Below are 23,155 nucleotides of genomic sequence, written 5' to 3' on the forward strand. Positions count from 1 at the left end.
AATTGCATCAATAAAGAGATTTTTCAACATTGTCAGGACAACAACCCACAAGAACCAAAATCTGGTCAATTTAGGATAAGTCTGCACTGAATATGGGAGCTGCAACATTACGATTTTAGGCCATCTCAAAGTTGGATATATGTTCAACTCATGTTAAGTCAGTGATTTTGGAATCATGGGAGGGAATTGGGAAGGAAAAACAATTGTTCAGGTGTATCAAACTTTGCAAACTACTTTATTGTCTGAGTTTTTAGGTATGAACCAAGGTTGATTTGTTGTAAAGATTGATGTTGTTAGACTTTTTTTTTAATTTTGTATATGGATTATAGCATCCCTTAAAAGCTCCAATTAATTGATTTCATTCTTTGTTGATAAAGAGAAACCATAATATTAATGACCAAAACTCTATTTTATTGCCACATATGTAAACCTCCTCAATTTGAACAAGTTCAATAGTAACACAACTCAAGGGAAGTACAACAAAAACCACAATGATAGAATTCACATCAAAACACGACACTTTAAGACTTGTGCAAGTTTTTGCAAATTTGCAAACAACACAACTCATTAGAAAAAACAAAGACTCAGACAAACAAACTATATATATATATATATATATATATTCAAAATACATGCAACATCCATGTTATTGCTAATTTTATTTCTCATTGTAAAGTCCTCTCACTACACACAAATCATTAAGCAATGCGATATTGATCAAGAACTTCACCTTTTCTCTTTCCGGTGGTGATTCTGAACTCTCTTAAATCTTCATACTTAAATGGTCGATAACATCGACCATTGTCAAGTTCCACCAACGTTGTTGGGGCCTCAACATTACCATCCCTTGGTGCTAACATAAATGCACCAAATGAATAACGAGTTCCTATCTCTTTGCATATCACATGATGCCTAACATTCCAAAATTTTCCATTGCTCCAAACCTGATAAAAAAGGTATATTTATGTTAAAGAGTATTCATATACACTACAAAAAAAAATCATTAAATAGAAATCAATCCTAAATACGAAAAATGATTAGTTATTATATTAGATATTATTTTATATACTAAAAAATTATTGGTGTCTAAATTAGTTTCCATTATTGATAAATAGTTTTTAAATTGGTATCTAATTAGTTTTCAAGGTTTTAGCTACCAGCTTTAGAATCTAAATAATTGGTAGTTAAAATCTTGGTAGCTAATTAGATACCAATATAAAAATTATTTATCAGTAATATAAACTAATTTAGATAATAATAATTTTTAGTTTTTAAAATAATATTTAATTTAATCAATATAACAACTAATTATTTTTTATCTCTAAATAATGAAATCACACAAAAGTTTAACAAGTTTTGATTAAAGAAACAACAAGATTAACTTGTTAATATATGCTTACTTGTCCAACATCTCCAATAATGCAAAGGAATGACCCTGATTTGGGAGGCACTGCCTTAAATAAACCAGAATCATCCAACAGCTCAAGACCACTAACAGCTTCATCATCTTGAAGAAGAGTCATAAATCCTGTATCTGAATGCAACTGTACTCCCATTTCACCTATATTTTCTTGGGTGAAACTATATTTAATAGTTCTTAAAATGAAAGGCCAGTCCTTGAAATCAACACCCACTACACCCAAAGACTTTGCCATCTTTTGTGATACAGTTGATGCCAAGTCATGAATTGCTTCACCATAAGTCTCTACTATTTGCCTGTCATGCAAACAAATCTAGCTTATTTGAATTGAAATAATATTATAAACAATAATAATTCTTTCATATTCACCTTTTTCTCTTATTTTCACCTAATAACTACTTTTAATAATAAAATATTATATTTCATTAAGAAAAACATAAAAATAAAATAATAGTATTATTAATTGTTAAGTGGGACTGTAAAGAAAATAATAATGTAAAACTATCATCATTCTATTATAAAGAGAATGTTGACATACTCTGATAATCCAAACAATAAATATACTGAATATTTTAATTATATTTACTTTATTTTTTTATTAAAAATATTATAATATTATTATAATTGGTTGTTTGAAATGAATTTGGTTTAAAGTATAATTTTTTATTATAAAAACCAAGAAAATGGCTCAAAAGGAAAGTGATGTTGAAGGGCCCGGTAGAAAATGAGATCACTGCAAACAGTTTAGTATTCGAGATTGGAGAGATTCTGAATGTCTCTCCCACCTTTAAATATGAGTATGGACAGAGAAACAAGTTATTTTTTTAAAGTAGATACTAAATTACCCAAATGAATTATTTAAGAGAAAATAAATAATTAGAGTTTTTTACTTATTTTTTTAGATGCAAATACCATTAAATCTTACTTTGTCTCCCCCAAAACTTTGTTAAAGTTCTGGCACTGATTATTCAGGAGCTGAAGCAAACAAAGGAGAAAGAGAAGGAGAAGGAGCTTAGTCATCCTAGTTAACAAAGCTAAATTAAATCACCAAACAGATCCTAAGAAAAAAAGTATTCTCATATGATGAAAAACAAAATTACTGATCCAATATATTTTATTTGTTTCCACAAAAGCATCCCTCAAGAGACAAATCAAAAGCTTAAATCTAACCTTAACCTTCTGTTAACAATCTAACTATTTCCTATCTGTTAAGGATATAACATAATGTACTCTAACTGTGTGGCTGCATGGGTATTTTTATATATATCCTTATGAAGTATGTAATAGATACGTTTTCTGATATAATCTTAGATATGGATCTTTTCCTCTCCTATGTGCTTGCTTTACCTAATATGGTATTAAGAGCTCTTTGTTTTTCTTTTTCCTCATGTCTTCCGCTACATCCACAGTTTCTTCTTCTTCTTCCCCTTCCCCTCACTTCTTTACCATACCGATCTCTCTGAAGAAAAAATTATGTTGTGGAAGCAGCAGATTTTTGCAACCATCGATGGGTTACTTCTTTCTCATTTTCTTGATGGATCTCGCGTCCCTTCCTCTGTTCTTCCACCTGCCACTGAGGGTTCCTCTCTGTGCGTCAATCCTAAGTTTACTCGATACAAACAACAAGATAGTTTGCTCGTGGCTTGGATGCTAGCCTCCATGACCACACCGTTCCTCACCAAGATGGTGGATCTTCACTCCTCTGTTGCGATTTGGGATGTTCTTCACACCTATTTCGCTGCCAACACACGTGCACAGATCAAGAAGTTCATATTGTGTCTCAAAAACCCCAAGAATGATCAAGAAGACCGTTGATCTACTTGCTGCCACAAGAGCCCCTGTTTCTGTTGAAGATCATGTTGAAACAATATTAGATGGTCTTTCTGCTGATTTTGATCCTTATGTTGCATACGTAATGTCCCGAAAAGAGGCGTATACTATCAATGAAATCGAAGCCCTGTTATTAGCCCAAGAAGAACGTTTTGCCAAACATTATCAGATTGATCATCTCACTATTTCTCCCAATGTTGATGTTGCTACTTGGACCCCTATGCGTTCCACCAATGGCAAATCTCAACGCAAGCCTGGTGTCTCTCGTGGTGGTCATGACTTCATGCATGCTTCTTTGAATCAAGGACGCCATCCCAACTACAGACCCCCGCATACTGACTATTGGGTCTCACTTCGGCCCATCTGTCAAATATGCAAAAAGCATGGCCACTTTGCGGATGTTTGCTTGCAACGATATACTCTTTCCTCGTCTAACAATATGCATGCCATTTTTTCTTCTTTCTCTTCTTAGGATTGTGTTCTCAGCAATGTGTCCATACTGGGTGTTCCTTCCTCTATGGTATCCGAATAGTGGTGCTACGCATCCCATCACCAACTGCTCTTCCGTTTATTCAGATAAACAACACTATGTCGGTTCCGAAGTGGTCAAGATGGGTAATGGAAAAGGTTTGTGTATTTCTCACATTGGTTCTGCTTCTCTTTCCTCTGCTACTCATAGTACGTCTCTTCGTTTGAATGATCTTTTGCTCGTGCCTGACATCACAAAAAACCTTCTAAGTGTCTCAAAATTCTCTCGTGATAACAATGTTTTCTTTATATTTTATCCTCACTCGGGTTATGTTGTGCATCAGGATACGAAGCAAGTCCTTCTTCAAGGAACTCTTAAAGATGGCCTGTACACTTTTCCTAGCTTAAAGTCTTCCTCACACTACTCTGCTAATTCTCTTTCTTTCACTGGAAACAATGCTACTATCAACCTTTGGCATCAACGCTTTGGTCATTGTCATTTTAAATCCTTAAAGCAAATTCTTTCGTCTTGTAATATCTCTGTAAAACCTGATCTTCGTTTTTGTGCTGCCTGTGCGCGTGCTAAGTGTCATCAATTTCCATATCCCACTATTTTAACTGCTTATATTGCTCCCTTTCAGCTTGTATATACTGATATTTGGGGACCAGCTTCTGTGCCTGCTTCTAATGGAGCCATATATTATGAGTTTTTTTCTTAATGCTTTTACCAAATTTACATGGATTTATGTTCTGCATACCAAATCTCAGGTTTCGCATGCTTTCAAAAAGTTTAAAGTTCTTATTAAAAACCAAACTGGCCATAAAATCTGTAATTTGCAAACTGATAATGCACGTGAATTTCTTGCCTTGACTCCTTTTCTTCAACAGCATGGTATACATCACCGTCTAACGTGCCCTTACACGCACCAACAAAATGGTTATGTGGAAAGAAAGCACTGTCATATTGTGGATATGGGTTTAGCTTTGCTTGGTCACGCTAACCTTCCCTTAAAATTTTGGGTTGAGGCTTTTATCTCTTCTGTTCATATCATTAATGTTCTTCCCTCTCCTATTATACAAGGGGACATGCCTCATCATAAACTCTTTCACACCACACCTAATTACGCTCACTTTAAAGTTTTTGGTTGCGCTTGTTATCCTAATCTTCGCCCCTATAACACACGTAAATTTGCTTTTCGTTCTCAGTGTTGTTTATTCCTTGGCTATAATTTTCACCATGCTGGTTACATTTGCCTAACTGCAAATGGCAAAACTGTTATTTCTCGCAATGTTATCTTCAATGAAACCCACTTCCCCTATAATGCACAAACGCATCCTTTTTTTTGTTTCTTCAGGTGATACCTTGCCTACTGCTTCTCATACTCCTTCTCTCACCGTTGTGTCGTTCCATTCTCCTCCTGCTGCAAGTGCACCGATCCTTGTCTCCACCACGACCAACACCCATCCGATGGTTACTCGTGCAAAATTTGGTACTCATAAACCAAAGGTGTATCTCTCTTCTCTCCCTGACGTTCCTCATATTCCTTCTTCTGTTAAAATTGTTCTTGCTTCCCCACTTTGCTACACTGCTATGCAAGATGAATACAATGTTTTTCTTTTTAACAACACTTGGACCTTAACTACTCTCCCTCCCAATGCATCGTTGGTTGGGTGCAAGTGGGTCTTTAAAACCAAGCTAAATGTAGATGACTCGTTTCATCAGTGTAAAGCACGTCTGGTGGTCAAAGGTTTTCATCAAAGGCACAGACTTGACTATGCTGAGACTTTTAGCCCTGTGGTTCGGCACACTATCATACGCCTTGTTCTCGCCCATGCTGTTACTTCAGGATGGCATGTCCGTCAAGTTGATGTTAACAATGCATTCCTCAACGGTGATATAAGTGAATGCGTTTACATGTAACAACCACCTGGATTCATTTCTGCAAATCCACATCTTGTGTGTCAGCTTCACAAAGCTATCTATGGTTTGAAACAAGCCCCTCGCTCCTGGTTTCTCAAGCTAAGTCATACATTACATACCCTTAGTTTCACACCTACTAAGAGTGATACCTCCTTATTTGTTCGATTTACTTCTTCACACACTCTTCTTGTTCTTGTTTATGTAGATGACATTCTCATTACTGGGTCGTCTCTCTTTGCCATCACTACACTCATTTCCAGCCTTAATTCTTGCTTTGCCTTGAAAGACCTTGGTGATCTACATCACTTTCTGGGGATCCAAGTTACACGTACTTCCACGGATGACATGCATCTGTCTTAGTCACAGTATATTCGTGAGCTTCTTCATAAAACCACCATGGTCTCCTCCAACCCGCAACTACACCATTGATCTCCATTGTTCGTCTCCAACAAAATTCGTCCATTGCCTTTCATGATCCTACTCTTTACCGGTTAGTCATTGGTACTCTCCAGTATCTTCTTGTCACTCGTCCTGAACTCTCATACTCGGTCAACAAAGTTGCTCAGTTCATGCGTGCTCCCCAAAATCATCACTGGGAAGTTGTTAAGCATATCCTACGTTATCTTGCAGGCATTGTCCATCATGGTCTTCTGCTTCACCGTACCTCCACCTCGAAGTCCTCGCTTTTGCTGATGCATACTGGGTTGCAAACCTTGATGATTGCAAGTCCACCATAGGGTTTTGTGTTTATCTTGGTTCCAACCTTATCGCTTGGTCCACTCACAAGCAGAAATGCGTTCCCGCAGTAGCACTGAAGCTGAATATCGTGTCGTCGCTGCTGTCATGGCTGAACTTCTCTGGCTCCGGTCGCTTCTTCACGAACTTCACATATCCACATCCACTCTAGAATTTATTCTAACAACCTGGGTGTTGTTCTCCTTAGTGCTAATCTTGTAATGCATTCTAAATCTAAACACTTTGGGTTAGATCTCCACTTTGTTAGGGACAACGTTCAAACTCAGCAGGTTCAGCTTTTCCACATTCCAGCCCACTACCAAGTTGCGGATATGCTCACCAAGCCTGTGTCAGGAGCCAACTTTCTTCGGGTTTGCAATAAACTCAAGGTTGCCCCTCCTTCAACCATGAGTTTACGAGGGTGTTAGACATATAAGAGAATGTACTCTAACTGTGTGGGTTGCATGGGTATTCTTATATATACCCTATGCAATATATAATAGATACGTTTTCTGATATAATCTTAGAGATGGATATTTTCCTCTCTCATGTGTTTGCTTGACCTAATACTATCTATTAACTGTACTAAAGTTTATTAGTTATGAAATCGCATACAGCATACACACTAATAATAAATTCGTTAGAGATTTCAAATAAAATAAAATTTCTCATTCATTATCATCACTTGCTTTGCTTAATTAGTGGGAGAAAGAGAGAGAGTGTAGAAGAAAGGAACCTGTGATAGGTTGGCAAATCCAATTGGGAGAAGAACTCTTCAAGTGCCTGTGGTGATTTATTCATGTCATATATCCCCATGCCCTCATAGAGAGGACTTGTTGGAAAGGGTGGCACATAACCACTATCAGGAATTATGGATTTGTTGCGCATTTTGATCTCCAAAGGAAGATCATGCACGTATTTCACCACTGATTTCATTTCACTCATCAGAGTTTTTGGAATGGAGTGGTTGATGATCCTGAAACAACCACATTTCTCACATGCTTCTCTCAGCTTCTTCAACTCCTCTCCCTCTGAAAGCTTCTCAAAATCCACCACAGGAACACTAGCCTCCATTTCTTCTTGATCCTTCTTCTTCACCCTTTGCCTTCGATATGATTCTCAGAGTGATGGAAGAAATAATAAGTGGGATCTGAAACAAAGTGGTACGAACATCTGTTGTCAGACAACAAGAAAGACAGAGTCACATGTTCTTCTGCAAATCAACTGTACTGATAAAACATCTGTTGTCTGTTGAATAAGAAAAAGAATTTAAAAAAATATATAAATGATAAATCATTATAATAATATTTTAGTTTTTAAAATTAATTTTTATTTAATAATAATTTTTAACAAATAACAAACTGATAATGAATTAAAAATTTATATTTTTGCACTGGTGAATTGGATTCCCACCACTAATTCACCTTAGAATCAGTATCAGTGTACCAAAAGTGTGATATTGTAAAGTTTTACGGCAACAGCTATAATGGCTAAATTTAAGCAATTTAATTAGCACTGAAGAGATAAAAAGTTACATATAAGATAAAATATGAAAGAGCCTATGCTTTAGTGGGACTATCTCCGTACATTCTATTCTCAGGTTCATAAAAAAAATTAATATTATAAGTGGGTAATGAGGACAATAAATAAAATAAAGAATGAAGTAAAGAATAAATTAATATTATTATATGGAAACGTGGAGAGAGTTAAAAAATAATAATAATAATAATAATAATAATAAATAATAAAAATAAAAATAAAATATATATAACTTTTTTTTACTACTTAGTTCACGACTCCACCTCCGCTTGGTCAAATCTCGCTTATTCACTTTACTTAAATTTTATAATTAATATGGGATAATAATGTATTTTTTTTTCAAAGTTGTGACTATTTATATTATTGTGGGTTCATTATTATTAGGTCAGATTAATGTTTGTATCATGATTAATAACACATTATCTAATGTTTACTTATTGTTTAGACTTGTTAATTTCTTTTTTATCTCTAATGTATTTTGTACATGTCAGTTAGTATAAACCGGATACCAAATCTCTAGGATACTTCTAATACTTACCGATACACTTGTCCCTCAATCTCAAGAGGTTCAACTTGAAGAGTCTAGATGTGACCGTTGCGCTTTCCAAAGTAGGATGTGACGTTGACCGCGCCAAAACCTTGATAAGACGTGCCTCATGATGATTTTGGGTTTTTGGGCTCAAAATTGTACGATGTAATGAGGACCGTTGGATCAGAAACGCTCTAAAAGTTGAGATCAAGGTGGAGTTTCATTGTTCCTCCCCCTCAACGCCTATAAATAATGACTTTTACTTACTTTGCTCTAACTTATGAGCTTTACAATCTGACGAGGTATTTTTCCTTCACTCCGAGAAGTTAGTTATGTCTTCTCCTTCTAGCTCTTTTGAATCCACTTCGTCCCTTTCATCTTCTTCATCTTCTTCGTCCGGGTGATTCTCGATCGATCCTGTGTTAGTCGGGGCCATCCAGGTCTTGCCCTCCATTGATGCATTTGCAAGAGTTGATCACTCGATGGGTGAAACCGTAGGTCCCTCTAATACTAGCGAGGTCGTGTCGCCAGGTGTAAACCCAATTAGGGCCAATGACCCAGCTACGGCTGTCGACCGATCAACCCCTGCTGGGGAGTCGTCCCACCGTATGGCATTCGACTGGGTCGATCCTAAGGTCATTGGCTATTTTTCTTAGTTTTGGGACTCTTCCTCCATTGCTTCTTTTGTCGACAAAGTGTGCCTTTGGAAACATGATGTCGTTGATGGCATCCTTGTTGTAGATTTGTGTCATTCGGCCAATACCGTTTGTATGGGTCGGCCTCCCTTAGAACCTCCTTTTTTCTTTGCTTATTCTTGCTTCTTCTCTGACCTTCACATCGCTTTCCCCTCCGATGAGTTTACCATGGGTGTCCTTTGGGCACTCAACATTGCTCCTACTCAGCTTCATCTCAACTCATGGACTTCCCTTCAGGCCTTTCACCTTGTTTGTGACATGTTTTGTTTGCGTCCTTCCCCCAAGACGTTCCTACACTATTATACCTCCCACCCGACCGACCTTATAAGTTGGTTGTCACTTATCAATCGATCAAAAAACATTCTTTTTGCCCTATAGACTACCTTGTACAAAATCTTCAAAGAGAAACTTTTCAAGATTTTCATAGAGTCAAAGGGTATGGAATATTTTTTTATCGAAACAGCCAGTCCCAATTTCTCTTTTATTGGACCAAGACCCCAACTCGACTCAAACACTGGCCTCATTCCTCCTCGAGCACCAAGGAATTGGAGATCTACATTGTTTTTTATAGTCTTCTCAGAAGACTCCCTACTTGAAAGCTCTTGACCGTATATAAGTTATTCCAACGGTAGACAACCTATCATGGTATATTTACATAATTCTTCCTCTCAGACTATTTTATCATTTGTGCTAATAATATCTCTTACTTTGCAAGTATAATGACTCAGACTGCATCTCTATTGGCCGATCTTCGGCATAAGGCTGCAACCTGTAAGAGTAAGGATAACATCGAAATAGTTGCAACTTGAAACCCCTCCCCTGTCGGAGTGTTCGAACCCCCTCAACACTCAGAAAAAGGCAGTAGAAGGAAGAAGAAAGAGATGACAACCACCACTACGAGGAGAATTTTTTTAAAGTCTACTCCTTATTAGAAACTCCTTTCGACGGTGATTTTTTGTTAGATTGATTGAAATATTTTTCATTAATATCATATATCATAAATTTAATCTTGGTAATCGATTACCAAGATTTAAACTACAACATCTCTTATCTCACTTCAACCTCAACTAATGTATCTCTGTAAAATCTTTTAACTAAGGCTTTTTTTCTAAAATGATTTTCATAAAACAAAACAACTTTTTGAATAAATATAATATCATCAACTTATCTCTATTTCAACATTTTTTTTTATCTAAGTTTGCATATCTTCAACTTAACTTTAACCTTGTTTGAAGGATCTTAAATCAATTATATTACTCTTCAGTTTTAATTATGATATATTAACTCATGAATGTGTAGATATATTTAACATGAATACTTTAAAGAACATATTTAACTCGATTTTTAAAACTAATCAATGATTTCAAATTAATTTTAAAATCAATTAATAGTTAAAATCAAATTTAAAACAAAACTTCTTCTATTTTAGAAAAAAACTTCTTTTATTTAAAAAAATTAAATATATTTTCTACCTGTTTTATAAAATCCCAAACCAATTTTATTTAATTAAATGAATATAAACCACACAAAATCAACGTATAATGGTAATCTCTTCGGGCTACCCGTATGCATCGTGGCTCGATTCTGATTCCTAATCCGGTTGTTTCTTCTTATACCTCCATAGGTTCTTTTGTCACTTCACACAAAACATGAAAATACTTTTTTATCCTTTTTATGCCACCTTTATAGAGAGTAGTTTTCAGATTACGTAATCTGGACACACGTTTGAAAAAAGACTTCTAGATTGCATATCCGAAAGCTAAAATTTTTTTCGAATTATATGATCCAGAAATTAATCATGCATCTGAAAAAGACTTTCGGATTATATAATTTGAAAGCTAATTAAGAATTTTGAGAAAGACTTCTAAATTACGTAATCTAGAATATTATAAAGGGGTATTTTTTGAAATACCAAAATTTATGGAGGTGGATGGTGGTGGAGGAAGGAAGAGTCTCCTAACCTAACTCAAAGCACTTGGGCTTTTCATGTTTTTTTTCTTCTAATTCTTATTTTCTGATATAATTATTACAATCTTTATACTGTATTTAATTCCATTGCTTGGTTCAAAAAGAGTTAAAAATATTCTTAAATCATGAGGGAAAAATCATGTGTCATCCACACACATCAAACAATTTGTGACGAGGTTAAGTTTTTATTTACTTATTTTCTTTAAATTAAATTGTACATTAAATTATTTAATAAAGTATTAAAATATTTTAGAAATTCGTAAAAACGACAGTTGTTTTAGCTAAATAATTTTAATTTAATCAAAGAATAAAATAATTTTTTTTACAGTAAAAAAATATCCAACAACAATTTTTTGAATAAAATAATATTTTTTTTATGTAAAATGGATGGAACTGGTATAAAGTTATAATTTTTCAATAAAATTTATATGAAATAAACACTGTGTATATTCATCATATTTTTCTTACAAATGATCAAAATGAAATGAAAGTTAGCGACATTGCTGCTTGTGAAAAACTTTGCGAGAAAGAGTATAAGAGAGCAGAAACTTCAACTTTTTTGAGGCAGGGCCAGGTTTGAGAACACCATAATTCTGAGTTTTGAAACCTGAGCATACTCTGTTATGTTTTTCAGCCTCTGAGCACCATCCTCCAAAAGAAAATTCCCCATGATTCCTCTTGAGAAGGTCTCTGTCAATTTTATCCAGAAGAGGGTCATTTTTCTTGAATTTTCTGGCAAATGGACGGTTGCTCAAGACCATTTTTCTGTAATCTTTGAGTCCTAGTGTCCTTGGGTGTTGTTTTGGAGGATAATCCCAAGTAATGTAGTGTAGGTCATTGTTTGCAGTGGTGTTCTTGTAGTCCTTGGAGTTGCAAATAACTGTTTGGAAATATCCTTCTGGGGATGACACAAAGTTTGTGTAGTAGAGAAGGAGGATTCTTGGCAAATTTTCCCACCCAACAATGCAATACTCTGCAAAAGATCTTGATAGTATTGTCCATGCTGAACCTGGACATGGAAAACATTTCTAGTAGCATCACCTTGATCAACTTATTCAAAATGGTAACAAGAAAGATTATGAATACATAATTATTTTTTTTATCCACAAATGAATAAGTAAATAAAATGAACTACTTTGGAGGCTCTAATCTATATATAAAATCAGATTTAAGGTAAATATTACAGAAAATCATCCGATAGAAACCAATTTTTAGAGATCAAAATAATTAGTTGTAATAGTAACTAAATTAGAAACCATTTTAAAAACTAAAAAAAAAAATTGGTTTCTAAATTAGTTTCTATTAGTGTTAATATTAGTTGCTAATTAGATACCAATTTAGAAACTATTTAACAATAATAAAAACTAATTTAGAAACCAAAAATTTATTTAGTCCCTAAAGTGATCTCTAATTTAGTCACTATATAACAACTAATTATTTTTTGTTTCTAAAATATTTCGATTTCATGATTTTCTTGTAGTGTTAATAAGTTAGTTCTGGAGAACCAATTTACAAAAGAGGAGAAGAAGTCTATGAATAGCTAAAAATACAAAAACATATAACCTTGAACTAATCTCCATCATAATAATGCATGCATAGTTATTCTCATGAGATTTATATTCTTTGTACAGAATAATTTACTTATATTTTTAATTGATGTAACATTCTAATACACATCTTCACTCGAAAATTGAATATTTTGAGTATGAAAACACAAAAACATGATTATCCAATAATTAGCTCTACAATCTTGTTAGAATTGACTCTTAAAAAATGTTTCATACGGGTATTAACATTTTTTAATTAACTTTTTATATTGATGTGATTTTTGTGTCAATTTCTTTTAATGACACCTCTAAAATTATTTTATTCAAGAAAAAATTACTTTTTAAAGATGGTTTAATTAAAAATATATCATTATTTTATTAACATTAATAAGAAGAATAATATTTATTATTAATAATTGTTTTATTTATAATTTTTTTATCAGAAAATAAAATAAAAATGGTGTGTATTTATTTATTGTCACTATTATCATAAAAGATTTAAGAAAAAGGGAAGAACTCTCATATTTCATTCATTTATATTTATTTTTTTACAAAAAGGAGATACAATTTTTTTTATATAAAGAGATAAAAATATTTAAAGGTCAAGGTTTTTCGATAAGACTATTCTACCGTTTATACAATATCTGTTTAACATGCATAATTTCTCAACTTATGTGGGAGTGCATGTATGAAAGTATATATATTCTAATATATTATTGTATAAGGAATATATAATTTCATAACTTTTTTTTCCTAGTGTCATATTTTAATTGGATATTTTATATTTTAATAAATAAAGAATAATTTATTTATTTAATAAAACAATTAATTGAACATTTTCTCAATTTTAAACAATTTCCTTTTTTAGAGTAACCATCACATAACTTTTTAAAAACTATTGTTCTAAAATTATATTATTTTAATATTTTTAAATATTATTTTCATTAATACAAAAAAAAGTGAATAAATGGGATATTCTCAATTTTTGTACAGTTTCACTTGTAATATAGTATTTTAACTGTTTTCATAAAGTGTTATGAACTGTTTTTTTTTTCTTAATTGTATTAATGTCTTATGTTTAGAAATATAAATACACATATGCTATGTGTTTTGATTTGTATTGTGTGTTCATAATCGTTACACGCATAATACACTAACTTTTTCAGTTTTAAGCAACATAATAAATTAGGTTAAACATTTCTTCATATACCCACCAATTTTTTAAATAGTTTTGATTTCTCCTATCTCACATTTTTTTGTGAACAACTAGAGTTGTGTTTTAGTAGGTATGGAAGAAGTTGTGAGGTTTCACTCAGGCAACAATGGCATTAGGTAAAGTTCTTGAAACAAATTATGCATATTACCATCCTTCAAGCTTAAACTAATGACTTCTAACCAAAAAGAAGTGACATCTTGGTAGAAAATAATTGAATGAGAGCATTCATGATGGAACCCTTGACCTCTAACAATGACTTCATGAGTTGTTTAGATTCCTGGTTTTCTGTTTTATTTTATTTGGTACCACTTTGACACTGACTCTAAAACCCTACTTTTCTGTTTTTTTTAATATATTATCTAATTTGAAAATATTTCACAAGGAAAATAATTATAAATTATTGGAATGGAGGAATTGAATAAAACATGCAACACATAAACATACAGATAATAATATACCAACACTTTGAAAAAAATTATCAAAAAAAATCAATTTTAGAGATAAAAAATAATTAGTTATTATTATTATTAAATAGTTTTTAAATTAGTATTTAATTAGTTACAAAGGTTTTAACTACCAATTATTTAGATTATAAATTTAGTAACAAAAACTTTGGTAGTTAACTAGAAAATTTAAAATTATATAATAATAATATAAATTAATTTAGAAATTAATTTTTTTTTAATTTAAAACAATTTTTAATTTAATTATTATTATTATAATAATTAATTAATTATTTTTTGTTTATAAAATTAGTTTTTATTTCATGATTTTATTGTAAGGATGAAAATGGATAAAAACCTGTATAAAGTTTAAAAGATGTTGGGAGACTCCTTTGCTTATTAGTGACCCACCAAATCTGTGATTTCTTGAGGCTATACAACCCTGGGTCTATAATTATTGGCCTCCCTCTCTTATTCCTGAAATGGATACACAAGGTTAAAATTTGGTTAAATAGCAATTTTATTATTTTATTATTATAATAAATTTTCTTACATTACTACAAAATTATTAAATAAAAATAATTTTTATATTAATTAAATTAGATACTATTTTAAAAATTAAAAAATTATTAATATTTAAATTAGTTTTTATATTAATAAATATCTTTTAAATTAGTATCAAATTAGCTTTTAACTATCAATTATTTAGTAAAACTTTGATAATTAAATAAATATTAATTTAAAAATTATTTATTAATAATATAAATTAATTTAGATATCAAATATTTTTTTAGTCTTTAAAATATTATTTAATTTAATCAATATAGTAACTAATTATTTTTAATCTATAAAATTAGTTTCTAATTAAAGATTTATTGTTTCATCTCACTAATTTTAAATGGATTTATTTTGGTTTAATTTTTTTTAAAGATAAGTTAATTTCTTTCACTAAACTCATGGAGACATCTTTCCCACATTGAGATAACATTTTTTTTCTTATGTTACATATAATTTTGGTAATAAATTAATTTTAATCAATAATGTGTCATTAGTCATGTGTTAATGTGTTATTGTTAATTAATCATATATATATTCATTTATTTATTTTTTAAAATAAAATCAAAGTATTCAAAATAATTGAATGAAATTAAAAAGTTCATCTTTATGAAACAAAAGTGAGATTAAGAAAACAAATACTACATGAATGGTACTTACAATTTCCAACCCAACTGACTGCTGTGGTGAATGAAATTGATATGCCTTGGAACCTGAGAAAAGGCTTGGATCATATCTGAAAATTGGAAGATTCCATTCTTTTAATCGAGTGAAATTATGGAAAAACAGCACAGGCAACATGAATTATTCACAAACTCAATTTGATCAGAGCAACAAAGTGTTTGATGAACACATTATAATTGAAATGTTTGATGCAAAACAAGAGCAAAACAGCCATAAACTAAGGCCACTCACCATACCATCTTGTGTAACCAAGGGATAATCAGAGGCACTGAGATTGATAAACCAATCCCATTTGCAACTCCTGAGAAGCATTGCCATGGCATGGAGAGTGGTGGAAAGCATGGTTGGTCCTTTGTAAGTGACCAAATTATGCTTCCCCACAACCCAAACATTCCCCAATTCACCATAAACTGGGTCCTTGGCCACATATTCCTCCACATCCCTGTGCTCAGCTTCTGGTGCCCCAGAATCCATATGAATCAAGTAGTAGTTCCCTGGATGGTAGAGAGCCCTCACCAACCTTTTCAGCTTCCCTGAGTCTCCTTTAGAACCAGAGATCAAGTAGGCAAATGTAACTGGATATGGCTTGTTGGCCCTGCTGGTGTTGAAGTAGTTCATAGAAGGCTTGAAGCTGGAACTGGGTATAGTTAATCTTGTGGGAATGAAAAGAAGAAAGAACAGCAGTGAGGTTAGCATGAAGGAAACAACCACAATTTTGATGGACATTCTTAGAGGAAATTTGCAAGATTACTGGGAGTGGGAGACAGAAGAGATGGGAGAGTTTGAGTTATGAGAAGAGGTAGTTATATGGTTAATAAAGGGGGCTTCTTTGTAGAACATGTTTATAACTATATATCTATATATATACTACCATATAAATGGAGACACTATTTCATAACTTACTTTAACCTTATATATGTTTTAGTAAAACAATTCCAAATAAATTTTTTATTTTAAAATAATTAAATAAATTTTTAAAATAATTATATTATTTTTTAATACTAATTTTATAAAATTATATATATTTAAATTACATTATTTTTTATATAATAATTATATAAATACATGTAACGTGTTTTCGTGTATACGTAAATAGTATATATAAATAATTGAGTTTTATAGTTCCATTTTGACATCTTTAAATTTCAATTAATATTTGTAATGACAATCAAAATTTGAGTTTAATTATATATAATTAACAAGTATTATATATTAAATAATTCATAAATTACAATGGAAAAGATATTAAGAAAGGTAGGTTAATATAGTTAGTGGCTTAAAAAATTAAACAAATAATATTTTAATTATATGAGCTTATACCAGTAAAACATAGTTACAAAACAAAGAATCAACCTAAGTTTTAGAGTATAAATAAATAAGATTGGAAACACATTAAACAAAGCACTAGACGGTCTATTAGATGAACCATCATACATAATTACAAAATTACTCTATCTTCAATAATATATAATAAATAGTTTATTCAATTACATTTCTCTAAGGTCAAGACCAAACTATCTCCAAACGTGTTAGTATCTAATATCGATCAAATATATACATTCTTATCCATAACCAACTCATGAGGTAATCATATAAAGATTTTTTAGAATAAAATTTCTTTAGCCTGAGAGCAAATTTATCGTCAAAGACCGAACAGTTCCCAAGCATGTTGGTATTCGGTACCGACCGAACGACACAAGTTTAAGTGTATTAACTAAAGTGTGTATTGGCGATACTTAAACTCTACCAAAATTAGGTAATGTGAATGTTAATTGACACACTCTTAATCAAGGTCAAACAATGAAAGAGTCTACCAGATACTATAAATAGACACAATAACCAATAATCAAAGACAAATGTATGTCATTATTAATATTTATTGTACCGAATATCAACCACTTGAGCGTTGAAGAACCTTTTATAGATACTCTCCTGACTGACTCGAAGTCTGAATGACAGAAAAGAGGAGGACAAGAGCGATCGAAGAGAGAAATTTAATTATTGAACCGATAAATATTAATATCTTAGTCCCTTAGAAAATAACAATTTTTAATTAACCTTTCTATTCTACTATATATACCAAGATACAAGATACCAAAGCATAGTAACTTTACATTATTAATAATGTTGAATGTTGGAAACTGAAATGTATGATAAAATAAGTCATGTCCATCCCATACATAAAAAAAGGGACCATAATCCCTTTGAAAGTATTCTCTAGAGTTTAATAACACCAATTGCAATGACCATCCTTATAAACAAAAAGCAGAGGTAAATTGTCAAGAGCCCAATTCCCAATGACTTATCAAGCTTCATATTCTTTTTTGTCAATATCACAAGGGCCCAAAGCACCCCTCCCATCAAGAATAAAAGTGTTGCATAAAGAGAAGGGTCCTTGGGAATCACATAAGACTCTGGGTATTCAGACCATGCTGAGAGTACAAGAGGCAAGCCCAAGCCCATCAAAATGTTAAACATAGGGCCTGCATAACAACCAGAGACAGCTATTTGGGCCCCATCAGCTCCACCATTCTTGGCCATTGCACCATTGGCTATCAAATCCCCTAGAGAATTACCCCAAGCTAGGACAGTTAGTCCAAGGATTGAAGGACTAACCCCTATGACATTCCCAAGTGCAACCAAGAGGGAAACAAGTTCTTCAGCAATGATGTAAGTCCATGTTACACTCATAGAAAAGCCCCCAGCTAGCCAAGGAAACAAGCACTTTCTGGGTGGACTAGTGCTCTTGGTTGTCACACATGCCATGTTCCCCAAAACAATGCCAATTAAAGCAGCTGTCAAGTATGAAACAAGACTACTCCTTGAACTCCCATTTTCCATTTGGGTGTTACAAAGAGCTGCAAACAACACTGGTGCCAAAGTCACAGATATAACAGCATATGGTTTTGACCAACCTTCCTCACTCACAACAGGTATAGTAAGCCTTCTTGGCAAGGAAAGAGGTAGCTCTAGCACATGTACAAATTTGGTCAAGTAAGTAAGGTCAAAAGAATCATTACCAAAACCCTCTTGCTTGTCCCCTTCTTCTTCGATTACCTCTTTATTTGATACATTTGGTTTCTCATCATCAACACACCCCAACAAGGGTATGCCTGACTCAGTCAAGTCATCAGAAGATGAGACAAGTTCCCCTTCTGTCCTGTCCTCTCCATAGATGAAATGTGTGGCAGAGACAGCACAGACATAGAGGAAGTAAATAGAAACATAGAATATTGAACCCAACAAGCTGATTTTACCAATAGAAATGATGACAAGGAGAATGAAAAGTGAGAAAAGGAAGAAAATGACATCTCTAATGAAACTAGCCTTGTCCACTGCAGTTTCATTTGAACTAACAAGAAAACTTATGATCCCCAAAACAGCACTGGACACAAAAAATGCCCCTCCCAGAATGCTATTGAGGCCAACTGCACCGTCATTGGAACTTGTGAAAGAAACAACACTTGCAAAAAAATCAGGGGCACCATTTCCCAAAGAAAGCAAGGTTACCCCAGCTATGGTGGGGGATAGTCTCAAGATGTCAGACAGACCTTCTAGATTACTACAAAAGTAATTTGAAGCTGTATCTCCCAAAAGATAAAACAAGATCACAAGCCACAGTATAAGCAGGGCATGACCCAATACTGGGGAATGTCCAAAGCTGCAGTAAAAGATTTGGAGATAATTTATATACCCTTTTGACCTGCAGTGAACGTGGGATTTGACATATAAGCACTTGGAGTCATTATCCAAGTACTTGTGAAGGTCAGTGCAACCATCAACACTGATGTCAGTGAGCATTCTAGCACGGTTGAAGACATTTGTGGAGGCATGAACATTGGAAGTAGAAGGGTGGAGATAGGCACTGAGGAAGAGAAAGATGAGGAAAATGAAGGATATATTGAGGAGAAGTAGTTTTCTGTGCAGGGGTTTTGTGTTATAGATGAAACGTGCCATTTAGAGCATGTTCTTGAGGATGTGTTATTGGTGTCAATATATGGAGGATTGAGAAGTTGTGTCATATGATATGGTGTGAAGTTATTGTGCCGTGGAATTTCCTCTGTTGCGTTAGAAGAGCATCAACTAGTACTGTGAAGGAGACAGAAATTGAAGGTTCAATTCTCATCTCTTTTTCTAGTACTATAATTGGAGTATCAGTGTTGGGCACTAAAGTGTTTAATACTGTGCAAAGGGAAATTTCTCAAGTGTATAAAAAAACATTGGGAAAGTGCTTAACCATTTAGTGATAAAAATAAAAATAAAGAAAAGTGATGGTTAGTTGCAAAATAATAACGACCAACTACCAAAAAATTGAATAAGAACCCAATTAGGTTTCTTTCTGCCGTGGAAAAAGAAAATGGTTCCAAGATTAATTGAGAATAATTCGTTTTAGAATAGATTAATTTAAATAAATCCTCAAACTCTGTTTTCATGCATTACTTTCACTACAACATTAAATAAAAATCAATTTTTAGATAAAAAATAATTAGTTGTTATAATGACTAAATTAGAGACTATTTTATAGTTTCTAATTTAATTTATATTATTGTTAAATGATTTCTAAATTGGTATTTAATTAGCAATCAATGTTTTTGCTACCAAATTTAGAAACTAAATAATTGGTAGTTAAAACCTTGGTAGCTAATTAGATACCAATTTAGAAATCATTTAACAATAATAAAAACTAATTTAGAAATCAATTTTTGTTTAGTTTCTAAAATAGTCTCTAATTTAATTAATATAACAATTAATTATTTTTTATTTATAAAATTGGTTTATATTTCATGTTTTTTTTAATGTTGGTTGGAATTGAAATCATAAACTGATTTTTTTTTTTTTAAAGAGAATAGAGAAATAGATTAGAAATGATATACTGTTTGTATAATAAAAAAAGAGAGAATTAAAAGAAAGTACTATTTTTAAAGCTCAAATAAGTTAAAATTTAAAAATTAAAAGAGATTCAGATAACACATAATGGTGAAGTTGAAACATCGTTATCAAACTATTAATTTTTTCACATTAAAATTTTATAAAATAAATTGAAACCCCTCAACTTCAAAAGTTTTATACAAAATGAGTGGCATATGGTATAAAATAAGTAAATTAAGAGCTTAATAAAAGCAGACATTTTCAGAAGCTTCATATGCTCTTTTTTGGAAGGATATAGGAAACTGCGTGTCATGAAAAGAATAGGAAGTTTTTTTTTATAGCTGAAAAGAATAACAAGCTATTGTATCGAACTGAAATAGAAGAATTTTTCTAAAAGATACCACAACAAAAACTAACACTTAAAAATTAAATAATTCCTTGAACTTTTGTCATTTACAAATACTTTGAATTTAATTAACTTGTTAAAGGTCTATGATACTTTGGTAGTGACCCTACCCTACGACACCCCACATCGATTTCGGTATATAGAAAAAAGATAAGAATCTAATATATTAAGTGACATAGTGCAGAGAGAGTGCTATGTGAGAGATAGAGTCAAAGTGCAGAGTGTGACGAAACTACAATGTGAAAGAGTAAAATTTCAATTTCCTCCATTTTTTTTGAGTGAATTATCTACAAAAAGGGGAATACCTCACCAACGACCAGAACATCTTTGGTGCCCATCATCCGCTTAATCCGCTCGGCGAGCTCGGTCTTGCTGACGGTGGAGAACATTTTCTCTTCAAAGAAATCAAAGGCAGGAAATTCAAATACAAAGGCTAAGTACATTCTAAAACTAAGTAAACTTAGGTTGAAAAGAGTGTAATATACCAATATAGGCTTGAAGAGAACCCAATAAGTATTCTCTCGTCAAGATCGTCAACGTGTCAAAGATGACTTTGAGATTTTCCAAAAATTCGCACATTCCTCGTTCTCTTGGGTCCAAGTCTTCAAGATGACGAACACTCTTGAAACGAGGATTGGGTGACCAACATAGAGGGAAGCAATCCAACAAAGTTGGATCACCAATCGAGGGATGAACCTTTATAAATCAACCTTTGAAGTTTTCGTAGGAGGATTGGAAGAGGAAAAGCAAACCCCTTCTGGACACACTATTTAACAATGCCCACAATTCTCTACCAAAACTTTTAAACTCGAAAAAATAAAAGAATACATCCACATTCGGCGAAATGTCAAACTGTGAACACAAGATAACAAATGCTTGGATAAACGCCAGTTGTTCGGACGCAATCGAGCGAGAGCAACATTGAGCTCGGTCAACAGATTGTTTTTTTAAAAACAGATAAGGGGAGACGCAACTTAACATTGGTAAAGATGGTGGTGTAAAAGAAACATAATGACCTAGTAGGATCGGATGAATTTTTACAACACACATGCTCGTCCTCTCCACACACTACAACTTTGACTAGGTGCTCATTAGTTTTACTCAAACTCCCTAACTCCCTCAACTCCTTAATTTTTAAACAACTCGTAAACATAGAGGCTTATCTAATCAATTATTTTTTGGCTCAAGGGTAAGCGGACGCGTAATCCATTCCTAAAGAACTAAAACATATGAGCAATAAAATGCGAAGAACAATTCAACAAAAATACCATACAAACAAACCAAACAAGCCAGAAAATAACGAGACATAATCCAACAGATAATAGTAAAAACCACAGTCCAATAAGGTATAAGTAAGATAAAACATACCTAGTTTGCGGTGGTTCACGGTGGAGCACGGTGGCACGAGGGAAGCAAGAAGGCAATTTCTCTTTTCATTAAGTTTTCCGCGAAATGAAAAGTGCAGAAGAAGAAAGGGTATTGTATTTTTCAAAAAGAGAAGTTAAAATGACAATTTCCCTAGCCGTTGATTGTGGGACACGTGTATGCACCATAAGCGTTGACATAAAACTGTCCCATCAGGTGACGCTTTCAAATTCGTGAGCCGACTGCCCTCTACGCCAACGTCTTTTCATGATAGACACATGTAAACCTCTTCGCCTCACCCTGCTCGGCTCGAGGTTGGGGGGGTGTGTACCGTTCAATCGTGATCGAGCCTTGACCTAATCACTTGAAACGTATCTCTTCGACCCACTTAGCTCAGGTCCAACAGACGGAGCTCGATCTAGGTAAAAGCATACCTAATGACCTTGAAAGAGGTCGGCCTTGACAATACTCTGTGCATCAACACCCCTAAAATAAAGGGGAATATATTGACATTCTATGAGGTTGTTATTAACTCCTAAAGAAGGATCTACGAGTGTTATAAAAGGACCTTGAGACCCTGAACAAAGGTAAGCAATATTCCAGGCAATACACACTACACTCATATCTTTTAAATGCTCTCATTGACTTGATCGTCGAAGTCTTATCAACAGGTGGAGCTCCCCTCATTGTGATCTCCAAGCGTCTCATAGCGAAAGTGTTGAAAGGTTGACTCGAAATCACCTAGATTTGTTGGCTAGAACAGAAGCACTTGCATCTTATAAGATATGTTATTTAGAAAAACTTACAGTCTTTTAGACGAAACACTTTCGTGATTTATTCTTTGTTGTAAAAACCTTAAATCAAAATTAATGGGTATGGGCTTTACTATAATAACCTTCTTTTCAACACAAGCTTGATGCATATGGAAATTTTCATGAACAAATTCTCCATCTTTAGGCACAATG

The 23,155-nt window shown here is 33.0% G+C and overlaps 3 protein-coding genes across 3 annotated transcripts; all 3 read right to left on the reverse strand.

Moving 5' to 3' along the window:
• Positions 1–390: 390 nt before the first annotated feature.
• LOC137837085 (2-oxoglutarate-dependent dioxygenase DAO-like) lies at positions 391–7,625 on the reverse strand. The gene is made up of 3 exons (XM_068645941.1): positions 7,111–7,625; positions 1,401–1,716; positions 391–944 (listed from the first exon to the last, which is right to left on the reverse strand). The coding sequence occupies exons 1-3, from the start codon at positions 7,446–7,448 to the stop codon at positions 699–701; spliced, it is 900 nt and encodes a 299-aa protein (XP_068502042.1). The 5' UTR covers positions 7,449–7,625; the 3' UTR covers positions 391–698.
• A 3,829-nt stretch (positions 7,626–11,454) lies between these two features.
• On the reverse strand, positions 11,455–16,381 carry LOC137837090 (beta-glucuronosyltransferase GlcAT14A-like). The gene is made up of 4 exons (XM_068645945.1): positions 15,787–16,381; positions 15,527–15,602; positions 14,670–14,788; positions 11,455–12,114 (listed from the first exon to the last, which is right to left on the reverse strand). Exons 1-4 carry the CDS (start codon positions 16,274–16,276, stop codon positions 11,597–11,599), a joined length of 1,203 nt encoding a protein of 400 aa, XP_068502046.1. The 5' UTR covers positions 16,277–16,381; the 3' UTR covers positions 11,455–11,596.
• Positions 16,382–17,682: 1,301 nt separating this feature from the next.
• On the reverse strand, positions 17,683–19,552 carry LOC137837088 (cation/calcium exchanger 1-like). Its single transcript, XM_068645943.1, has one exon. The coding sequence runs from the start codon at positions 19,505–19,507 to the stop codon at positions 17,768–17,770; it is 1,740 nt and encodes a 579-aa protein (XP_068502044.1). The 5' UTR covers positions 19,508–19,552; the 3' UTR covers positions 17,683–17,767.
• Positions 19,553–23,155: the final 3,603 nt, after the last annotated feature.

This window comes from Phaseolus vulgaris, chromosome 4 (genome assembly GCF_000499845.2).
Source record: "Phaseolus vulgaris cultivar G19833 chromosome 4, P. vulgaris v2.0, whole genome shotgun sequence".
Taxonomy (NCBI): domain Eukaryota; kingdom Viridiplantae; phylum Streptophyta; class Magnoliopsida; order Fabales; family Fabaceae; genus Phaseolus; species Phaseolus vulgaris.